Genomic DNA, 21,151 nt, shown 5'->3' with positions numbered 1-21,151 from the left:
TAAGTTGAGGGGCAAGTTTAAGGGCTGTATCGCCCTCAATATTGAGATTTTCCGAGACCACCCTTGGGAGCAAGGGCTACCCAGAATGCTTTGCGTGTTTTCACATAACAAAGATGGCGCCGAAGGCAGCGAAACGAGTATGCTACAAATTAAGTATTTTCTTTGTTAATAGAGATTAAAAAAAATGATGAAAACCATTGTATTATCTTAGTTTAGGCCCATATTATGGATTACTGACGTCATTGTTGCGTAACATTTATTTTTATTTTACGATCTTTTGTCAATAGCCGGCCGGTGCGGGACACGCGATCGTTTACTTTTCAATAAGCCGTGGTGTGTGGTAACTGTCAGCTGAATATGTCCATGGTTGTGGTATTTGTATGAGTATCATCTTATAACTAACTGACAACCTAATAACTTGACTGACGAACGGATCCTAATAAATAATCCTGACGTAAATGTGTTCTTCTTCTTCTTCTTCTTTTTTGGAGACTGGACACCACTGATACACTAGTATTACATAATTGAGAAAGAATAATTAGAAAATGAAACATTAGTCTAAATTTGACACCAGTAATATGGAAGGTGTCATCTAATTTAACCCGATCCACCATTAACAGTGATATAAAGTCATGTAGGGTCATTTATACATCCACAAATAAAGGAAATGAGGCATTCTTTTCTTTTAAAGAAACAGAAGGTTTGAGTGTTTCTACATGACTCGCCTCACTCCACATCTCCTCTTTCATTACATCCTTTTTGTTCTCTCTCTCTCCCACTGGTGTGATATTGGTCTCTATGCATGAGCACATGACCTCAGTCACTGATCCACTCTGCCTGTCTGTCATCTGCTGCTAAATAAGGAGCAGCCAAAAGGGAGGACAGGAAGAGGAGAGGGCAAAAAGAGGTGAGAAGAGAAAGAAAGTGAAGTCAGTCAGGCAGAAACAAAAGGGTGGAAAGTGAGAAAAGCTCAAGGGGGACAGGAAGAAAGCGTAAAAAGGAAAGAAATTGAGAGAGCGGGGGAAGGGAGGCTGAAAGAGACCTACACATTCTCCAGATTTCCTGGCAGATCCCAGTTCACCTCAAAGAGAATTACAAGAAGCACTGAGTCACACCTGAGGAACGCTTAACCATTTATGTCTGTGAGTGAAAAAGATCAAAAGAGCGAAAATGGAAACAGAGCCAACAGAGACCACATGTCTTTGAGATGACAGAATGAACGTGCAAGTGTTTTACAATGATTTGTATTCTTCTGTAGAAGATCATAGAGGTAATCTCACTCCTGACCAAAGGGCTTCTCATCAGATGTGAGGAAGGAAGGTCACATCAGGATAAACCAGAGGAAGAGAGTCACTGTGCAAGAGCTTCTCAGTGTTTAATGACTGTTCATCCATACTGATATAAGCGTGTGTGAGTGGATGAAGAGAGTTTGGAGGACTGTAAAGCCCTGTGGAACAGTTCAGTTCAGTTTGGTAAATCACACAAACGATTGTTTGTGTTTCCATGTTAAAGGTGGAGAAGGCTGCAAAAATGACCGAGCTGTACTGTCCCACTTTTTAGCACAAGCTAAACACACTGCAGTCCATTTGACAGATCATCAACATAATCACTCCTTATTTCCAGCCGAGACATTTTTGTTTGTCAGATACTTTTGTGTGCAATGCATTTATTATAAAGCAGGACTCTCAAACTCAAATGACCTGTGGGCCAATGCGCATCTATTGTGGTCAAGAGAACAACAAGTGGGAAAAAAAGAACTGTTCACAATACTCCATCATGATATCACACGCATACTTAATAATACTATTTATGATGCAAAATTAATGTTTTAAGATCAAAAACTGACATTTATTTTAAATTACATAAATAATAGTGTGGGCTAGAGCTGCAACTAACGATTATTTTCGTAATCGATTAATCTGTCGATTATTTTCTCGATTAATCGATGAATCGTTTGGTCCATAAAATGTCAGAAAATGCTAAAAAACGTTGATCAGTGTTTGTCTAAGCTGGAAATGACGATGTTCTCGAATGTCTTGTTTTGTCCACAAACCAAAATGATTCAGTTTTAATGATTTCTTGGTTATGTGGAGCAAAAAAAACAAGAAAATATTCACATTTAAGAAGCTAAAACAAACAGAAATCTTCTTATAAAAAATGAAAAAAGCTTCAAACCGATTATTGATTATCAAAATAGTTGGCGATTAATTGAGTAATCGATTAATAATCGATTCATCGATTAATCGTATCAGCTCTAGTGTGGGCAACTGTAATTAAAATTCGTACCAGGAGCCGTTTCGTCCACTGCCATTTGTGGCTCGGGCCCTAACAAGCGTATTTATACTGTATATGTAATTTAATGTCTTATATAATAATATATTATATTTAATAATGGGATAATTATGACCAAATGTCTTATTACTGTTATAAAAAACATTATATTCTATCACTGGCAGCTGTGCCTCAGTTACACACTGTGTTTAATAGACGGTGAGGTCGTGGGCCATGTTTTCATTATAACATGATATTAAGTGGGGGGCCTCATGTTATCGATTGGGGGGCCGCATGTGGCCCCCGGGCCGCCAGTTTGAGACCCCTGTTATAAAGTATAACACATGATTATTTTAACGATTTGTTTTTAATCTTTTATTAAATTTAATAAAACAATGTTGTTGTTTTCTTATCATTTTTTATCTTATAACGATAAAATATGATGAGAAAAGCAGTAAAATCATGATGCTAATTCTCACAATTCAATTACAACATAGCTGATTTGATTAAAAATCAAAACGATTCAGATTCAAAATAATTTTTTAATTCTGTAGCTTTTATATTTGGAAAATAAACACAATCAAATGCAAGAAAAAAAAATGACTTTAATTTATGCCAAACAAAAGTATCCTGGGAATAACCTGAAATGGTTACGTGAGGGTATGACATACGCTGGATCAGTTGTAATCATAAAGCTGAAGTCTTTGTTTGCTACTACGCTGTAATGGTGTGGGGATTTTGAAAAAGAAAAGATTTCTGAAAGTTTTTAATCGATTTAAAATCATTGAGGGTAAACACCTCTGATAAACCTCTGATAAAGAAGCAGAGTTCTGCCCCCTGACTTTCAGGTCGTCAGCAAATCTGTGGTTAAAGCTCATTTTCAAAGGACATTCTGATATAATAACAACGTTACAACAACTAATAATAAAGTTTCAGCCTGAAATCTAAGCTCACCTCAAGTCTGTTATTCAGTGTCACCAAACTCAAGTTGAGAATAACATTGTCAAAATTGAATATAAAGACAGATTTTCCAAAACATGTTCTCATATTTTGTTTTTTAAAACAACGGAGAGAAACATACTGTACGTCTCACACGTCACTCCAAAAAATGTTAAATAAGGATTCATCAGCAGCAGCAGCAGCGAGGGTCTGGATACTATTATATGAATCACAGGGTTGTTCATATTGAGATCACTTTGTGGGAGAGTCTGCCATGTATGGAAGCATCTGTATTCATTATGTTCTTCTGATGCTTGTTCTGGGTTTTGTATATATACACACGCACACACACACACACGCGTTATTGATCCAGACTGACTTTTTTTTCAGAACATGATATGTGCGGTGTGCCGCAAACGTGCTTTATCTGAACTGGTTACCAAATCACCGTTTGGCTCACAATACTGACACTTAAGTTACATGTTTGTATCTGCGCATGTGTGTGTGTGTGTGTGTGTGTGTGTGTGTGTGTGTGTGTGTGTGTGTGTGTGTGTGTGTGTGTGTGTGTGATTATTTTTCATTATTGAATAATCTAATTGACAGAAAATGTCAAAAAATGTTGATTTACATTTCCCAAACCATGACATTTTGATCTTTAATGATTTATATTAGTTATTGTATTGTTATACAGCTCAAAGAAACCAACAATATTCACATTTAAGAAGCCGAAAAGCTAAAAAAAAATTCTGAATCACACAGCACTATATACATTATATTGTTGTTATTATATTTACAATATTTGAGTCACTGTGTAGAGATAACACAGGAGCTAGAGACCACAAAAATGAACTCTAAAATCTACACATCTGATCAGTTGAAAACAGCGCAGATAAATGTTTTATTTATTTATTTGCAATGTTTTTAATAAAAAAATTAATCAGTTTAAAAGAAGAAAAAATCTAAGGACGAAGAACAGCAGTAATCCAAGACGGTGATGGAAATGGTCGTGTTTAAAGCCAGACGTATTCTTGTGTTGAGAACATCCATCTATCTAATCCTAGCAGTTGTACTCTGAAGTCATCACTATAAACTTCAAGTTCGAGTGTGTGACTAAAGCCCCACCCCTCCCTCGCTCCCTCTGCTCCTTTAGATCTTTCTACCTCCTTGTGTACGCTGTTGCTTGCTAATGCAGGAACTATGTGTCTGCTCCAGTCTCTGACTCAGCTGCAGTGATGTCCTTCAGCAGCTATTCCTACCAAGAAGCCTTGACGTGAGAGAAGAACAAGAGAAGAAACACGTGTGTATTGATTGAGAGCTGGCCCTGACTTCAACCTATTGACTGTTTAAGTGGACACAACTATCTCTTGTCCTGATCCAGGACCTTCAGTTAATCTTTACATCAGAATGTGATTTTAAAAAAAAAAGAAGAAGAAGAAATAAATATTCAGTCTTTTTAAAGCTTGAAAACATGATTTTTGTCCTGAACTTTGTCCAACAGCTGCTTTCTGTTAATACAGTTTTGTGTAGTCTAGTGTCTGTGGTTTGTGTTTTCGTGTGTGTGTGTGTGTGTGCTATTACACCACTGAATCTTTATTACCTGAGGAAAATACTGTCCATATATGGGCAAGTGAAACAACTCTGAGGGTGCATGTATTTATAATTCAGTTAAAGACACTGACATTTGAAAAGCTTGGTCAAAAGAATACTGTGTTATAATTAATAACTGTAAAAAAAGTACAATAATGAAAAAGGCAATCATGCATAACAAAAGACGAAGACTTATGATTATGTTCATTGTTTTCTTCATTATCCAAAAAACGCAGAAGGTGCAAATTACTGTACAACATCCTCGATATCAGATATATATATATATTTTGGCTGTACTGGAAGAGGAAAGACACCAAAGAATCACACTGATTAATAGATTATAAAAATAGCTGCCGTTCAATTTAAAAATCTGTCTAAAGTGTGTTCCAGGTATTACATATGTTGTGGGGACCTAGCTCTGTTTACACAGTCACATTATGAGGACAATAAATAAGGCCCCATAATGTCAATTATTACATTTAAGGTGGTGGTGTTGTTTAGTTGGGATGAGATTAAGGTTAGGGTTAGGTCAGTGAAAGTTAAGGTTAAAGTAAGTCTCCAGGAAATGAATGTAGTGTCCTCTGAAGTCATGGAAACCAGACTGTCTGTGTCTTACCTTTTCTGCAGCTCCAGCTCCTCTGGTGTGGGGCCATTCTGAACTTGTGGGCTTTGTCTCGGCAATGTGGGGCCTGTACAGGACAACACACACACACACACACACACACAGATGCTGTTAGACATTAAAGTGGCAGCATCAGCAACTTCACGTCATGGCTTCAAAATGCTCCATTAAATGAAATTTGACATTGACATAAAGCTGCGGTATTACAAACGCAACATTTCCCGTCAAAGTACGACGCGCAAGAAAAGTTAAATGTGGCCTTGAAAAGGAGACATATATGAAACAAAATCCGTGTTGTTGTTTTCTGATATTTTAAAGGCACCATATGTAAGAATGTGGCCAAAAACAGTTACTACACTCGAATTCAAAATACCGAGGTCTTTAAGTTTCGTTTTCTCCGCCATTGTAGCTTGTAGTTGAGACTCTACTGACTGCAATGATTGGTAGATGGCCGTAGGTGGCGCCACATGCCAAAACATGATTTCAAAACATAAACATTATTTGCAGTCTGCAAAAGATTTTTTTTAATGCGAATATTTTGGCTGTACTGTTGTTGTTGGTGAGTTCAGTTTGTTATATGAACATTATTCCTGAGTCTCTGTGACATATTAGGAGGATTTTACAGCCAGTTGCTTTATATTTATTACATAATGCACCTTTAAATTTCATGAGAAACATGGCACAAATTTAGAGCAGACCTATGCAGGATTTTTATCCTAATTTAACAGCTTCATAGTCATTGTAATGGTTAAATAACTTGCAGCGTTGAGATCGCTGCTAATTGTCTGTTAGTGGAAAACCAGCCTTGCAAGATCAGGGCCACTGATCCTCTGAATCACCTCTGAAGACACACAAATTCTTCACGGCACTACACACAAACACCCCTCGCCAGGTACCGGATATGAGATCAAGTGGTGGCGTTATTTTAGACGTTCATCATTGCAGAGTCGGTGAAAAGGAAGCAGAGAAAACAATTGTCAAAAGGAAGCAAAGAATAAGAAATGACTGTCGGACCGAGCGAGAGGCCACACAAGTATTGGGCCGACCTTTTTTGAATGGCTAATAAAATTAAAATGGATGCCAACTGGCATGTCCTTTGAAAACAAATGCACATGGCCAGGAGAGGTTGAGTGTGGATTAAGTGTAAAAATATGTACTCCAAAACTGTAGGGGGAGCTCCGTAGAGAAAAAGCAACCAGACATTCAAAGTTCTGCTTTAGATGAAAATCAAGATCAAAAACAGACTCATTACCACCAGGTGTGGAAACAAACACAGGCAAGATACACCAATAAAATCTAAATAAAAAAATATGTATTGTAGCGGTAAATGGTGAAAAACAAAAGCCTGGACGCATCAAGTTCTCTGTCTTATATCTAAGATTTTAAAAAGCCATAGAACCTCAAAAAACAGTGACATCATGCAGAGATTTGTAAAAACCCCAGAGGACCAGCGGAAACTTTAGAGTAACCAAACTCATCTGTGCTGCGAAGACAACGTTCTGAAGAATAAAGGAGCCCTTTAGTGTCTTCTTTTAGTTTGACCTTTGACCACAATGACTAAACTCCAAGCATTAGAAGATTTACTGGAAGCCAGACCAGTCCACTGGCTGATGACTCAGCACCAGCCGCCAAGCAGTCACAGGGCAATAAATGCTTCTTATTGATCCGCACGACATCACTTACTGTATACACTTCAGCTAGAAGCTGAAACTCTATTACTCGTGTTTCCTCCATCGCTATTTCTCACTGATATTTATGCAACTTCACTCTTTTTCACCTCTTTGAATTTTGTGTATGCTTCTTTCTATGGTCATGCAGACCTTAGAAGATTTTTTTTGTCCCAAAAACATCATTAAGGGGACATATTGGTCAGTCCTCACATCTAGAGAAAGGACTTTTTGAGGGATGCGACTAGTTTTTGAAGCTGGACTTCGGTTTCAGTCAGTGTGCGAAATACCCATTAGTAATCCCTGTCAGATGTGGGCTTGTGTGGGCCTTTTCCACAGCGCCATTTGGAAAGCAATTATTAAAACATTAAAAACACACAATTAGAAATGACATACAAACATATTTAGGATAAAAACATGCTTTCCAATTACACTGTAACATGTTAAGACCCCCCTCAGATTTTGCATTTGAGGTTTTCAGGGGGTCTTGAGTGTTAATCAGGGGGGTCTAACCCCCCCATACCCCCCTGTATTTCGCACAGTGGTTTCAGTCATGGTAAAGAGGGATTAGACATTTATTTTGAAAGGTCATGGTTATGGTAAGGCGGGTATGGAATGCATTATGTGATGTGTAAACAGTTTACATTCACTGAATGAGGTGCTGGAGCACAGGGTCACACATGTCTACATGTTGACACTGTGAACTGTGAAACAACATTGCATGAACCTTTGGGTAATTCTGTTTGATTATTCTAACTCACACATTTACAGTCCAAAATCAATCAATCCAGCACCAGATGTGAAGGATGAATACTGTATAAGGGAACGTTAATTTCCTGATAGGGTTGGTGTTGTTTAGACTCTCTTAATAGCAACGGATGTCAAGTGGTGCAAGTTTTGATGTCTTGGTGTGTCACAGGTTCATATTGGGTTTTAAGGATGTAAGATATTGGACTTTTAGCCAATATCTGCTACAGTGGAAGTCCTTGGGCTGAAAACCAATGCCGATATACATACAGAGGTCATTTAGTCTCTTAAGTAGTTAAATCAACCTAATAATGTTTAACGCACAGAAGTCAAGCAGTTAGCATCCTATTCAGCCTACTGATTTAGTCATTGGTCAAATCGGGGGGTTCTCAGTGTGTTTGCCGATATCCGATAATACGATTTAAAGCTGATACGATATTGTGCCAATAATATCATGAATCCCTACAGGGTTTTGCTACATAACAAATGCTAAAATACTGACAGTGGATCCTCTTTCTGGGATGTGTACATTATTTTCCCTTCAACAAGGTTTGCATTACTTTTGTGCTGCTTTGATCATCTCTATACTAACAATGATATATAATGATACTTAATGATCAGTATCGGTCCAATACTGGTTGAACTCTCTGGATCAGATATCAGGAAGATGGAAATGTAAAATCCAATACAATCCAAACATCTGATAAATCTGCAACAACAATTTTAGCTGAGTCATGTTGTGGGCTGCTTGTTTTCTCTTTATGGGAGAAGAATATTTGTGACACTGTCTCAAATGGCTATAGGTGGAAAATGCATCAGCATGAATGTGTTGTTCACAGCTTTGTAGTTTAAAACGTGACTGTATCAGACTGATATCAGACAGAGGCTTTGCAATGTTGGTGATGTGGAATGGGATTTCAAAGGTGCGACGTGAAATGTCCCACTCTGACATTATGTGATGACATGTCAGATTGACATGTAAAGACAGTCAAATATCAGAGTCACATTTACTGTTTAACATCCAAATAAAGTCTTTTCTACACAGCATTTCTCATGCGCATATATTTTTACAAGAAACGTATGGAAATCTATATGAACACCAATTAAGATGCTCATAATCACTCTGACCCTCATTTGCGCTCACTTGTTTCCTTTTCCCCCTACATGAGCTGAACTGAAATATGATTGTATTACAACTATGAGTGCAGTGAATATCTGTGAGTGTAATTGCTGACATGGTCGTCTCATCCTCCGCTGCCTGTGGGCTGTAATCTTGTTGCTGTCTATTACAATGGAGCTCGTGTGCTAATGACAGAACACAGACAGCAGCCTTGCAGGGGTCACAGCCCCCGACAGCTGCAGGAGGCAAGTCTTATGATCTGATCATCAGGCTGCGTATTTATTTCAGTCTTGTTTTCACATTGGACCAGGATCACTGTAACGTACAGTGTGCAACAAGAAACTGGATTGTGTAGCATCTTCCGTTTCTAAAATTGCACACTATAACTCTGTCTGCCAAATGTGAAGAGACAGGTGTACTACATATTAGCCTCCATATTAGATGTCACTGTGTCACGATGAGTTTAGAAAAACATGACAGGGTATGTATAAAAATATTGCACATCCATAAAACTGCCAAGGGCACGGAATAGTTTGTAGTTTTACTGTATATTTCTATTTAAACGGGTGTTTTTTATTAAGGTGGAGGCTCCCTGTACTATAATATTTTCTTTTATCTTGGTCATTGTGTCTTTTCATGTGCAATAATTAAAAAATAATCACGTATTCCCTTAGGAAAATGATGGCAAAAAATGGTATTTCTGTTTTAAAAGCAGGTGTAACTCACATAGGCCTGTCAATTGCATATGGGAAACTCGTGGCGTGAATGATTTGCTCATCTCTGAGAATAAACTGAATATCTTTGGCTTGTGGACAAACAATTGAGGACATCATTGTTTCAAGGTTTGGGAAACAGTGATTGACATTTTATGGGCCAAATATAAGTGACGAATCGATACTGAAAATAATCATGAGTTGCATCTTAATGTAGCACTTGTATAGAGAGCATAAGTTTTTTAAAACTGGCTCTGTACTTTAAGATTTTGACACTTTATAGTTTTTTCTTTTCTTTTATAATTCTTTACATACTTCAACCATCATGGTTTATTTTAGGTTCTTGTGGAGGAAAAGTCTAACATCCACCATGAATGGCTTCAATAGTGTGCTGCGTTCACTGTCAGTCAGTCAGTTTCTACTTAGTATCACTTATTTTTACCTGTTATACATCTTTTAATAGACGTGGACACCATATTTCAATTCAGCCTATTTTACTCTGTGTTTCACTTCGTAAATTACAAATTGACATAACCAAACCCGACCTCAGCCGACAATCAGTCCCGGATTTGTGTCCAAACCTGAGCTGACCCGTCAACACACAAGCTTGAGTCATGTATCCATATTGTCGTTGGGTATCCATGACCCAAGTCCTAATGAGTTGATTTTATGTAATGTGATTCTTTTGAGTATAGTTTTTTTTGGAATGAAATCATAAAAATAGTATTATGTGCTGTCTTTGCCTTTTGTCCTATTCTGCCAACAGACTGCACATGTGAATAACCTCTGTAAGATATAATCAGAGCTTTAAATTGTGACATTTGAGCTTCAATTATTATAAGTGGTCCTTCTGCATTCAAATAAATAAATAAAATAATAAAGTGACCAAAAACCACTATCTGACACATTACTGTGAAGGAGAACAGAAGAGAGAGAGAGAGGCTGGGTAAACACAAAGCATAAACTAATGCTTTTATGGTATTCACAGACAAAATACTGATATGAGCTCACATATAAATAATGAGGGAACAAGAGGAGAAGGTCACGTAAAGACCCTTAAAAAGCCTCTCCTTCAATATAAAATACACATGTCACCACAGCTGATACCCAAGTATGAGCTGACAACTATTAGAATTGCAATACAATTTCCCAAATACATGCACAATCAATAAAACAGCCACTGTTCCCATCACTGCTGTGTACCTACATGAAAGCAGCGTCAGTATGGGCCTCCTCTGGCAGCACACGTAGCGCCACAGTCCCTGATGGGTCACGTCTGACCCACTTCCAGGCCTCAGTGCAACCACCACGCCACTGCCAGCTCCCCTCACAAACCCCGCACCCCCAGCACAATCCTGGGAGGTCACATAGAGAACCATAGCTCAGTCTCTCTTCTTCCCTTCTGACTTTCCTCTGCCTTAGCTCAGCATCATCCGGCAGCTCACAGAGACGGATAAACTCTAGTTTCCCCCGAGATTTATCAAAGAAAAAGTGGGAAATAAAGGATTCCTTCTGTTGCAGTAGCCAGGTTAAGTGTTGTGTCCTCTGTAACGTGACGCCTTAATGGTCTGACGGTACACCTTTAACGATGACGCTGAAAACGCTGGGGTGTGGTTCCTCCCTGAGCCACTTCTCCAATAGATCATAATTGATGGAAACAAAGAGAGAGGAGAGGGAGGGATGGAGAGTGGAGAGGAGGGAGGGATAAACACAAGCACCCACAAAAGAGAGAGAGCGTAACAGAGAGAAATGAAAAGCCAGCTGGACACAAAGAATGAGGAGAGAGAGCAAACAGACTTCACACAAAAGGGGACAAAAAGATGTGGAGAGAGAGGGAAGGAGGGAGGGAGAGAGAGAGAGAGAGGATGTGGTGTGGCATTCGCTACCTGATGGGCTGGTCAGTGTGTTTGTACTTCCTGGATCTAATCTATTATTCATACGCTTGGATAAAGATAAGGACACAAAGCTGCTTCTCACAATATCATTAGCAGAATATGTGTGTGTGTGTGTGTGTGTTTGTTATCTTTCTGGCATAAACATTGACCTTGTCAGGAGACAAAAACTGGCCCCAAATAGGCAGAACCTCTTTTCTGAAGCTCATGTTAAGTTTGAACTGGTTAAGGTTAGAGTTCGGCATTAACTGGTTATGGTTAATGAAAGGAATAATGCTTTATTCAGGCTGTTGAAATAGATTAAAATCAATAAAATCGGTGTCATTTGGACCGAAAAAACATAAAAAAGACCATATTACCAAAGACAATTTGGGAAAGTAAAAGTCTATACTTATGTAGCAACTTTCTGGTGTTGATGACCACTAAAAGCTGCGTAACACAACAGTTTTACAGCTTTGCAATACACGCGTTCACATCCATTTACTCACATATTCATACAGCGCAGTGCATTTATGTGCAGCACATTTCTCTATTACAAAGCTTGTTCACATGCTGCATGACTAATCTCTATTAATTAATTATTAATCTATTACTAAATTAATCACCACCTATTTTGATAATCGATCCATTGGTTTGAATGTTGTTCTTTTTGATCATTTGATTAAGTTCTTGGATTTTTCAGATTCATAAATGTGACTTATTTTCTGGACACCTTTTTCTCGTGATTAGTTTGTTGACAAAACAAGACATTTGAGCTCATCATCAATTCCAGGTTTGGGAGACATTGATAAACATTTTTCAAAATGATTTGGCATTTAATGGACCAAAAAACAAATTCATTAATTGAGAAAATAATCCTCAGATTGGTAATTGAGGCCCTAGTCCTCACAAATGAGAAGGTCTTTTGACGGTTAAGACTTGGAGTTACGATTAGACGATTAGGCTTAAGTAAAGGGTTATTTAGTTGTGATGGTTAAGGGGCTGGTGGAATGCATTAAGTCAAATAGTGTCCTCACCAGAATGTTGTACAAGAATTAGTGTATGTATAAAGTGGATGAGAAACAAGCTCAAAGTTTGAAGTTTCATATAAGTGTATTTTAGCTAAATTATTCATTCAGAGCAACGGAAGCAGCATCAGCTGCAGAGTCAGTACTAAAGTATTGAGATACACTCACATAGAACTTTATTATCAATATCTAAACATCACTATTACATCACAGTATTCCTTATTTATGTAGCAGCAGTACACTGAAGAAAATGATATTATACACAATTAATGAATCCATGAATTATTAATCAGATTATTAGTCTGAGGATGTTTTTACAAAATAAAAATAACTTATTTTGATATAATCTTCTTATTTCTTCTTATTATAAATAGAAGAAGGGACATCTCCACAGCTCCACACTAGGTCACATGTCGGTTACCAATGATTAGTCGCGATCACTGCCAAGTTAGTAGAAAATGAAAAAAAAAATGTTACAAATATGTTAGGACAAATCAAAAATACTGGACCTGTTTAGTTTTGTTGATTTTACTGTCGCTGTCGTCGCACCAGCACAACGTCATGCTACGTATCTCCACACCCCGCCTACCGATAAAGGTTCTGTTCTCAGTCCAAACATAAGCATCACCATTCCAAACTGTACCGCACTACGATGGAAAAACAGCTTAAAGCTCACATAGAGTGGTCCTGTTGCACATATATGTTAGTTATGGAGGTCTACTCACGTACATTAACTTGTTTTTATGGTCAAAAACCTCCTAGTTTCTGTAAACGAGCCGATAGAAATCTCTCCTTACTGACGCTGTCCTCAGCCACTGTGTTTCAAAACTAGGTAATGACGCAGATACACACTAAAAAACAGCCTTAATTGGAACTTCCAGGATATAGGTCCGCTTTAATATGCACAGAGAATGAAACCCCTTTTATGACTGCACAGCAAGTCAAGAATTATCTCCAGGACGCAGGCAGACATTTTTAAACTGCAGATTGGAACCAAGAAGGATTAAGGAACAGGGAGAGAATAAGGATGAGAATGATAGGAAACTTTAATCATCCAACTGTGGAGGGCAGCATTGCACCTCTTAGTGTACAGCCTGCTGGAACTTATTGGAAGAAGAAGAACTGAACTCTGGGGGAAGAATAAGTATGGGAATGAAAGGCCACTTTGATCTGTGTTGAAGAACTTCAAACTGTGGAGGGGTAGCATTGCAGATCTTAGAGTACAGCCTGCCGGACGATATTGGAAGAAGAAAAGGTAAACATGAAGTTCAAGTGGTAGAGTGCTGAAAGAAGGTTCAAGAACTCTTCCTCTTTCCATAACTGCAAAGTCTTAAGAACTCTCTAAAACCAAGAAGTTTCCATGTTGAAGAGGCTTAAGTCAGTCACACTAAGCAGCATTCCAGTCAGTAAAGACCAGAGTGAAGACAGAGAGACCCAACATAAAGTAAGACCTAAAGATGGCTGCTGTTAAAGGACGAGAGGGGGGTTTATAACAAAACCCTACATATGTTTTTGCTCAAATTCATATGCATTTAATTGTCTAAGTACCTGTGTCTTGTTAAGTCTAATAAGGTTGTTATGACTGAACACCTTCACTTCCTGCAGCCAGTGATTAAAGGCAGTGTTTGTCCCTGTCAGTTTGGAGGACACTGCAATCACAGACTGCTGTGGAAAATCTCTTCACTCTCGTCAGAGCCAACCTGTCTGTCAGACAAATGTCCGTGACCAGGGTTATTTAAAACAACGTGGTAAAACAGAGTCACGTTACAGTGTGGATATATTTAAGAAAAGATAGAAGCCACATAAGCAGGTCCTGATGTCACCGTCCAGATTCCGTTGTCAGGTAAGAATGACAGCATCTATAGGTACAACCCAGGGCTCCAGCCCAGGCTTGACGGCATAACAGCATGACACGAGATATATAAATATACAGTACTTGTATAATACTCCCAGCTCCTAGTGAAGGCTTTGGTCATGTCCTGCCTTGACTACTGCACAGCCCTGCTAGCATCCTGACCTGTGCTGTGAAACTGCTACAGATGGTCACCTCTTTGCAGGCTTTTAGCTAGGATGTTTTTAGAGGGTGTCCCCCCCCTATTTTTTCTTCTCTCTCCTGCATTGTGCGCCGCTGTAAGCGGACTCTGTATCCAACGCAGAATGGATAATTTCTCTATGCGCAGTTTTATCCCTACATCCATATATGACACGTACATTATGATCTTTATGACGAGGATCGAGTACAGTCGCGATGAAATACAGGGGATCAGAGAAGATCTTAGTAAAACGTGTTGACGGATTCTCAAGAGCGCACTTCTCATTGTTTTTACTCCGTGGTCTCATTCTTTCTTTAGGAGATGCTTTGGCGCTGTAATTAAGGGAATAACAGATGCATCAGATGAGCTGATCTCTTTAGTTAACTGCTCAAAGAGAGAGAGAAGAGAGTTCTTTCGCGGGGAGTTCATAATCCGCGCTGCAGCCAAGTTTCGCTTTTGCGCGAAGAGACTTTCCAGCATTTAATAGGTGCTGTTCCACCGTGTACTTGCATCTTGTTGGAATCTTGTGGTGTTACAAACTGATCTTGGACAGACTCTAAGCGGGTATAGACAGGCGCATGCTGACAAAAACTACGGCCAGCACGCGCCTGTCTATACCCGCGCGTCATCACAACATCGTTTCGGTGGTTACCGGGGGAAACATAGGGCGTCTTTAGGGCGTCCTGCCTAAAAGTAGGGCGTCTAATTTCTTATTATTTTCAGTACAGGGCCCCAGGACGCCCTGCTGGCTAAAAGCCTGCCCCTTTGTTTATTGCGCTCCACTGGCGACCCTTAGCTGCCCGCGTCAAATTCAGATCACTGATGCTAGCCTACAAAGTGGTCCATGGGTCTGCTCCCAACTACTTAAATGCTCTCATAAAGGCTTACCCCTCGACTACTCCCTTCATCAAAGGATTGTTGTCCACGCACAAGACAATCCAGACTCTTTTCATGTGTCGTTCCACGCTGATGGAATGACCTACCCAGTGCTACCAGAACAGGGTCGTGTCCCTGTCTATCTTCAAGAAGTTCTTGAAGACCAAGCTCTTCCGAGAGCATCTTCTGTCCTAGCGCTTACCTTCCCCCTCTCCTTCTGCACTTAGATCCACCTCAGCACTCTCACCCTCTATCAATCCACTATTCCTATATAGTTCCTATCGATAGAGTTCTAGACTACCTGTATGTAGCTTATTCCTCTTTTGTAAGTTGCTTTGGATAAAAGCCAGAAATATAATGAGAAACTATAGACAGGAGTAAATGCTGAATATACCACTAAGCTTTAGATGAATGTCCAATGTAATATGAATCAATGATGTGACATAATGTCCAACCGTATTATTTTACAGTGCTCAAAATAATGTCACATCGTGCATGTACATTTAATACCCATCGATATTGTTAAGAAGCTACTTGCTAGTCATAAACATCACATCCACTTTTCCAGTGTTTCCATTTTCCACTTTTAAAGACCCTTTATGATTATAAAAATGTTAGCACGTCTTTAATATTGGACAGCTTTCAGATGCTATCATTTGGGAAAAAAAAAAAAAAAGCTATTAAAGCCTTTTTTATTATACCAGTTCTGATTAATGTGAGACTCTTTATGGCAGTTAAGCATATGACACTATGAAGAAATAAATATTCCTTCAGGTCCAATTATGTAGCTGTGTTTTGATGAGTTTTATTCACTATAAAATAGAGACAGAATGCAACAGCGAGGCAGCACAGTTCTGTTTTATGATTGCTTAACCACTTAAAATGGTTTCTCACTGTTTCCAGCGGTTCATTTCCACAGCTTATGCATGTACATTATCTGGGAAATGACTTTGAAAAAAGACTGTGAGGATCAAGTCAGAAAGATAAATAAACAAAAAGGGGGTCTGCAACTCTACAGAGGGTTGATAAGAAAGAACATTTTTGGTTTGCTGTTGTCATTATAGGCCGTTTGCATGAATGCTGCCACTGTGCTGTTCCTAATACTGAAACGGAGAAAACGACATTGACAGACAAAAACATCCTAAAGAAAGTATAATTTGTGATACTATGTGAACTTTTCACAATTACATTTAAATTAAATCACAAAAAGCAACTTAAATGCAGCACCCCAAATACAGATTTGGAGCTACCGTAATGGCCATTGTGTGGCCCGAGAGAGAGGCCATCAGCAATTTGTGATTTGCAGACCACACCCTGAGAGTTTCATGTGAATGTTACTGAAGGTGTACTTTGTGTTGCCAGTAAGTGGCGCACTGGCTAGCTTTGCAGGTTATTATTTTGGATCGATTGGCCTTAAAAAGAAGATAGAATAGGGACGGGGTGGAAACCTGCATGCTATTCCTGCAAACACACTTTTGGCCACTACCATGTTGCCACAGCATTCAGATTAGAGTAAGATGAGGGCAGCGTCTGTCTGGGTTGAAGCCTGCTGCGTGGCTAGTGGGAACACAAAATGTGAAAATGTGTTTTTGATTTAAATCCCTGGACTCAGTCAGAGTGCAATTCTTTGCAGTTCCATGCATACTTGGAACACCACTTAAACGCTACACTTATAGGACACTGGAGACAAGACACACAGTGGAGCTTTCATATTATTTTACATTATAGGAGGGACAATCACATTAATTGAGTGGCAGGAAAGGGGCAGGACATTACAAGAGTTGTGCAATGGGCTACACAAATCTTCAGCATGAACTATTCATCATTCCATATCAGGTAAATTATCATCATAAATATTATTATTTCCATGTCTTTTTCTCAAAAATTGTGACTTTTTTTTTCCACTTGACCGACACGTGCTGACCAAAGTACACTCAGTAGCTTCTAGGTCATTTGAGTTGGAGACCCCTGCCCTGTGACCCATTACACCAACATTTTTTTTTGCTTTCTGAAAACATCGTCCTGGTTACGTTGATCAAATGTTACTCTCAGGTCAAAATGAATGTAAAGTAACCTCACAGTGTGGCGTCCTGCAGAGAAGCTGGAACACTGATCTTGAACTACAACATTCAGTTAAGAGGACATGGTTTTACCAAAACAAAAACAAAAACTGGATACGAGTAAAGTTTGATTTATCAAAAAAAATGGTTTGCTTCACGATGACTCATCATTTCTTTTCAAATCTGCAAAGTCCCTGTGTAAGAATTACTCATCCTTAGTCCTTCTGTAGAATCTTTTAATCAATGGACTGCTATCTCTTGGCAGCTCCAGTTAGTCTGCCCTTCTAAATATATATGCGAAATTAAAGCTGATTAATCACCTTTGACTCCTAATCGAAGAAAGTAGGAACACATTAAAGTCATCCTGGAAATCTGGACTTCAAACTTCATCCTCATACTTAGATAGTAAGGGAGTAAACGGGAGTAAGCATTTTGATATGGAATTATATAAATACTTATTTGGCAGGTAATGATATTATATGCTAATATTACACAATTCTATTCACAAGAAATAACAAATAACGTGTGCAATATTATATTCATATATTATGAATAAACAGCATGTGTCCAATAAAAACATATGATAAGCACTTACTCTCACAGAATCGATACATCCATACTAGACTAGAGAAAAACACTCAACTAAACTGTTATGAAACTACTTATGTTAGAGAGCAGAGAAAGTTAGAACTTGTTGTCTCTTTCCTGCTTCTTGCTGACCTCAGTGTTTCCAGCTGAGGTCTAAAATGTTTCTTTAAAGACTTTCACAGACGTCCCATCAATAACATTAGAAAAGATGGCCAGTGAAAATGGGCAACTTGGCAACCACAGACTTTATCCCCGCTTCACCTTGACATTGTTCCTTTCAAGCAACTTTTTCATGAGTTTTTCTAAAAAACTTTTTGAAGGTTTATCTTCTTAAGAAACCAGGCTTAAATTATTTATTTAAAAAAAGCAATACTCAAACCTCAAATGTTGTTGTTCTACAAATAACAAGAACAAATGGACTTTCATGTCTTTCATAGATATTCCTTCAGTTACCTTTTATATACTGTCATTTTTTTAGGGACTGTAAAAGTGCCAGTCACAATGAATGATTTGTTGAACGAATGAAAGTGACTAGTTCTTTTTGTTAGAACTTTCAACCTTTCCACACAGTGTTTCACTTATTGTTTAGTGATGAGCATATGTGGCTATGGCTACATATCATGGTTATATTAGTCACAATTAATCTGTGTAATCTTATTTTCAAAAATAATTAGATGCTGAACAATCTGTTTCTAAAATGTCAAAATTATCATAATGACCCTAAAGAACCCCACAGATATTCACTTTACTGCCATAGAGGAAGCAAGGAAACTAGAAAATGTGGTCATTTATAAAGCAGAGAACTAAACTTTTGTCCAGGTTTTTTAAAGAAAACACTCAACACACAACACACCAATGAATTGATTATCAAACTGGGGCACTTCATTTAGGAACCAATTAATCATTTATCAATAGTGGCAGCCTAAGTCACATTGCCACAGTTTCATTTATCTTCAGGTCTGTTTATCAGCATATATATTAATGAATATAGCAAATACGTTTTAATTTGCAACAATTAATTGATTCATTGTTTTAATCAACTTTTCTGGTAATCAATTTTGTTTTGTTTTTTTTAAAATAATGAAACAAGTAATCAGCATTTTGAATATTTTCCTGTTCGTTCATGTATTTCCTGTTTCTTTGCTCCATATAACAAGGAAATCATTAAAGCTGAATTATACGGTTTAAGGACAACATTTTGATATTTTATGGACAAAACAAGTAATAATCAACGGATGAATGTATTATGGAAATAATCTTCAGTTGCTGCCCTAATACATTTATAACTGCCACCATGTTGTGGCACATTTTCACACTGGTGATGATTTTTATGACATTGGTTTCGTGCCCATGCCTAAATGCAGCATTTAAAGGTGCAATATGTAAGAATGTGGCCAAAAACGGTTACTGCATTCAAATTCAAAATACCGAGGTCTTTTAGGTTTCTTTTTCTGATGTAACTGGAAACCCGTGGTTGCTCGGCAGCTGAGACTCTACTGACTGCAATGATTGGTAGACGGCGGTAGGTGGCGCCACATGCCAAAACATGATTTCAAAACATAAACATGATTTGCAGTCTGCAAAAGATTTTTTTTAATGCAAATATTTTGTCTGTACTGTTGTTGGTGAGCTCAGTTTGTTATATGAACATTATTCCTGAGTCTCTGTGACATATTAGGAGGATTTTAATTCCAGTTGCTTTAGATTTATTACATAATGCACCTTTGAAAATACAAATATAGTTTGCTTCACTCAGTATAAAAATGGGACTTCTGTCTTCTTGAGTAAAGTAATACAATAAATACATGATTGGCTATGTTAAAGAAAGGACTGGCTCAATGTACATACAGTACTCGAGGAGTTTAAATTTACAGTAGATCTTCCAGTGAGACCTTCAGAGTCTCCACCTGTGACCCCTCCACTGTGTCCTACATGCTGCAGGATTATTTTGGGGCTCAAGGGAGTCACAGTGTCTCGAGGGGCCAGAGGGGCAATGACATCTATACCTCTGCCGTCCTCACCCTGAACCACATCTCCATCACCCCCCTACAGTATGTCCGACTGCTGGACATTTGATTCCAAGCCACGACTCTCCGTCAGAATATCTGAGTGACACAGCAGAGATGATCCTGAAACCAGTGTCAGTCAAAGGGCATCAAAGGGCTACAAACACGCATGTAGTTTCAGATCTGCACGGCAACATGAACAGCCATGAATGGTTAAGGTAAACACTGGGCTGTTCACTGGTGTTGAGGGGGCAGCGTTGGCAGGCACCAGATGACGTGTTCTCCATCACGGACAAACACAAACTGGGTACAAAAGTATCTCATCTAAAGAAAAGATTTATATCAACAGAGGCTTTTCTAGATTCCTGGAAGCACATAACTCTTCAGATTTGGATCTCTTTACACAAATAAATGTTGTAGCGTGACGTAAACTGACTTAAGCCAAAGCAGAGACTTGGCTATTTTTTGAAGTAACAGAGCCGGGGCACAAGAACACAGTGGCTCTGAGCTCTCACTAATTATTTAAGTTTTTAAGTTATTCACGAGATGCTGCACGAGATGATACTTGTTTTTATAATAATGACAACAAGGAGCTCTCTAAAGGCAGAGAAAAGCTCTCTGGGATGTTCAGCCACAATCTGCAACTTTAAGACACACAAAACCAATTACTGCATGACAAATAAAGAGACTTTGGGTCCTTTTACACCAGCCTCGTTGAGTATGGTTAAATCAAACCCTGGTGCGTTTAGCTCCTTTGTTTATGGGGAAGTGTGAAGTGTAGCGTTACCGCTACAGTCGGTGTCACTGAAGAAGAACAGGGAGAAACACTCCACTTCTGCGGGAAAACTAGCACATTTTAGCCAAGCATGGTCACCCCAAACCACACATTTGCTGCCGTTTGATCACAGGCAAGAGGACAAGGGCAAACAGACCTGTCTGACCCATAACTGAGCGGTATTTTCTCATCACATGACTTACAATTCATAGCACGTTTTCCAACAATTTATCTATTATCCATATAAT

At 38.6% G+C, this 21,151-nt stretch overlaps 1 protein-coding gene across 5 annotated transcripts in view; it reads right to left on the bottom strand.

Annotated features, from left to right (window-relative positions):
• enah (ENAH actin regulator) overlaps positions 1–21,151 on the bottom strand; it is a 179,097-nt gene that overhangs the window by 49,078 nt on the left and 108,868 nt on the right. For all 5 annotated transcript variants that reach the window (XM_083898366.1, XM_083898365.1, XM_083898368.1 and 2 more), the window contains one exon: positions 5,414–5,486. In XM_083898366.1, coding sequence (XP_083754492.1) covers positions 5,414–5,486 — 73 coding nt within the window. The remainder of the gene's footprint in view (positions 1–5,413; positions 5,487–21,151) is intronic.

This window comes from Microchirus variegatus, assembly GCF_963457635.1.
Source record: "Microchirus variegatus genome assembly, chromosome: 12".
Classification (NCBI taxonomy): domain Eukaryota; kingdom Metazoa; phylum Chordata; class Actinopteri; order Pleuronectiformes; family Soleidae; genus Microchirus; species Microchirus variegatus.
This window is presented reverse-complemented; position numbering and strand designations above follow the sequence as displayed.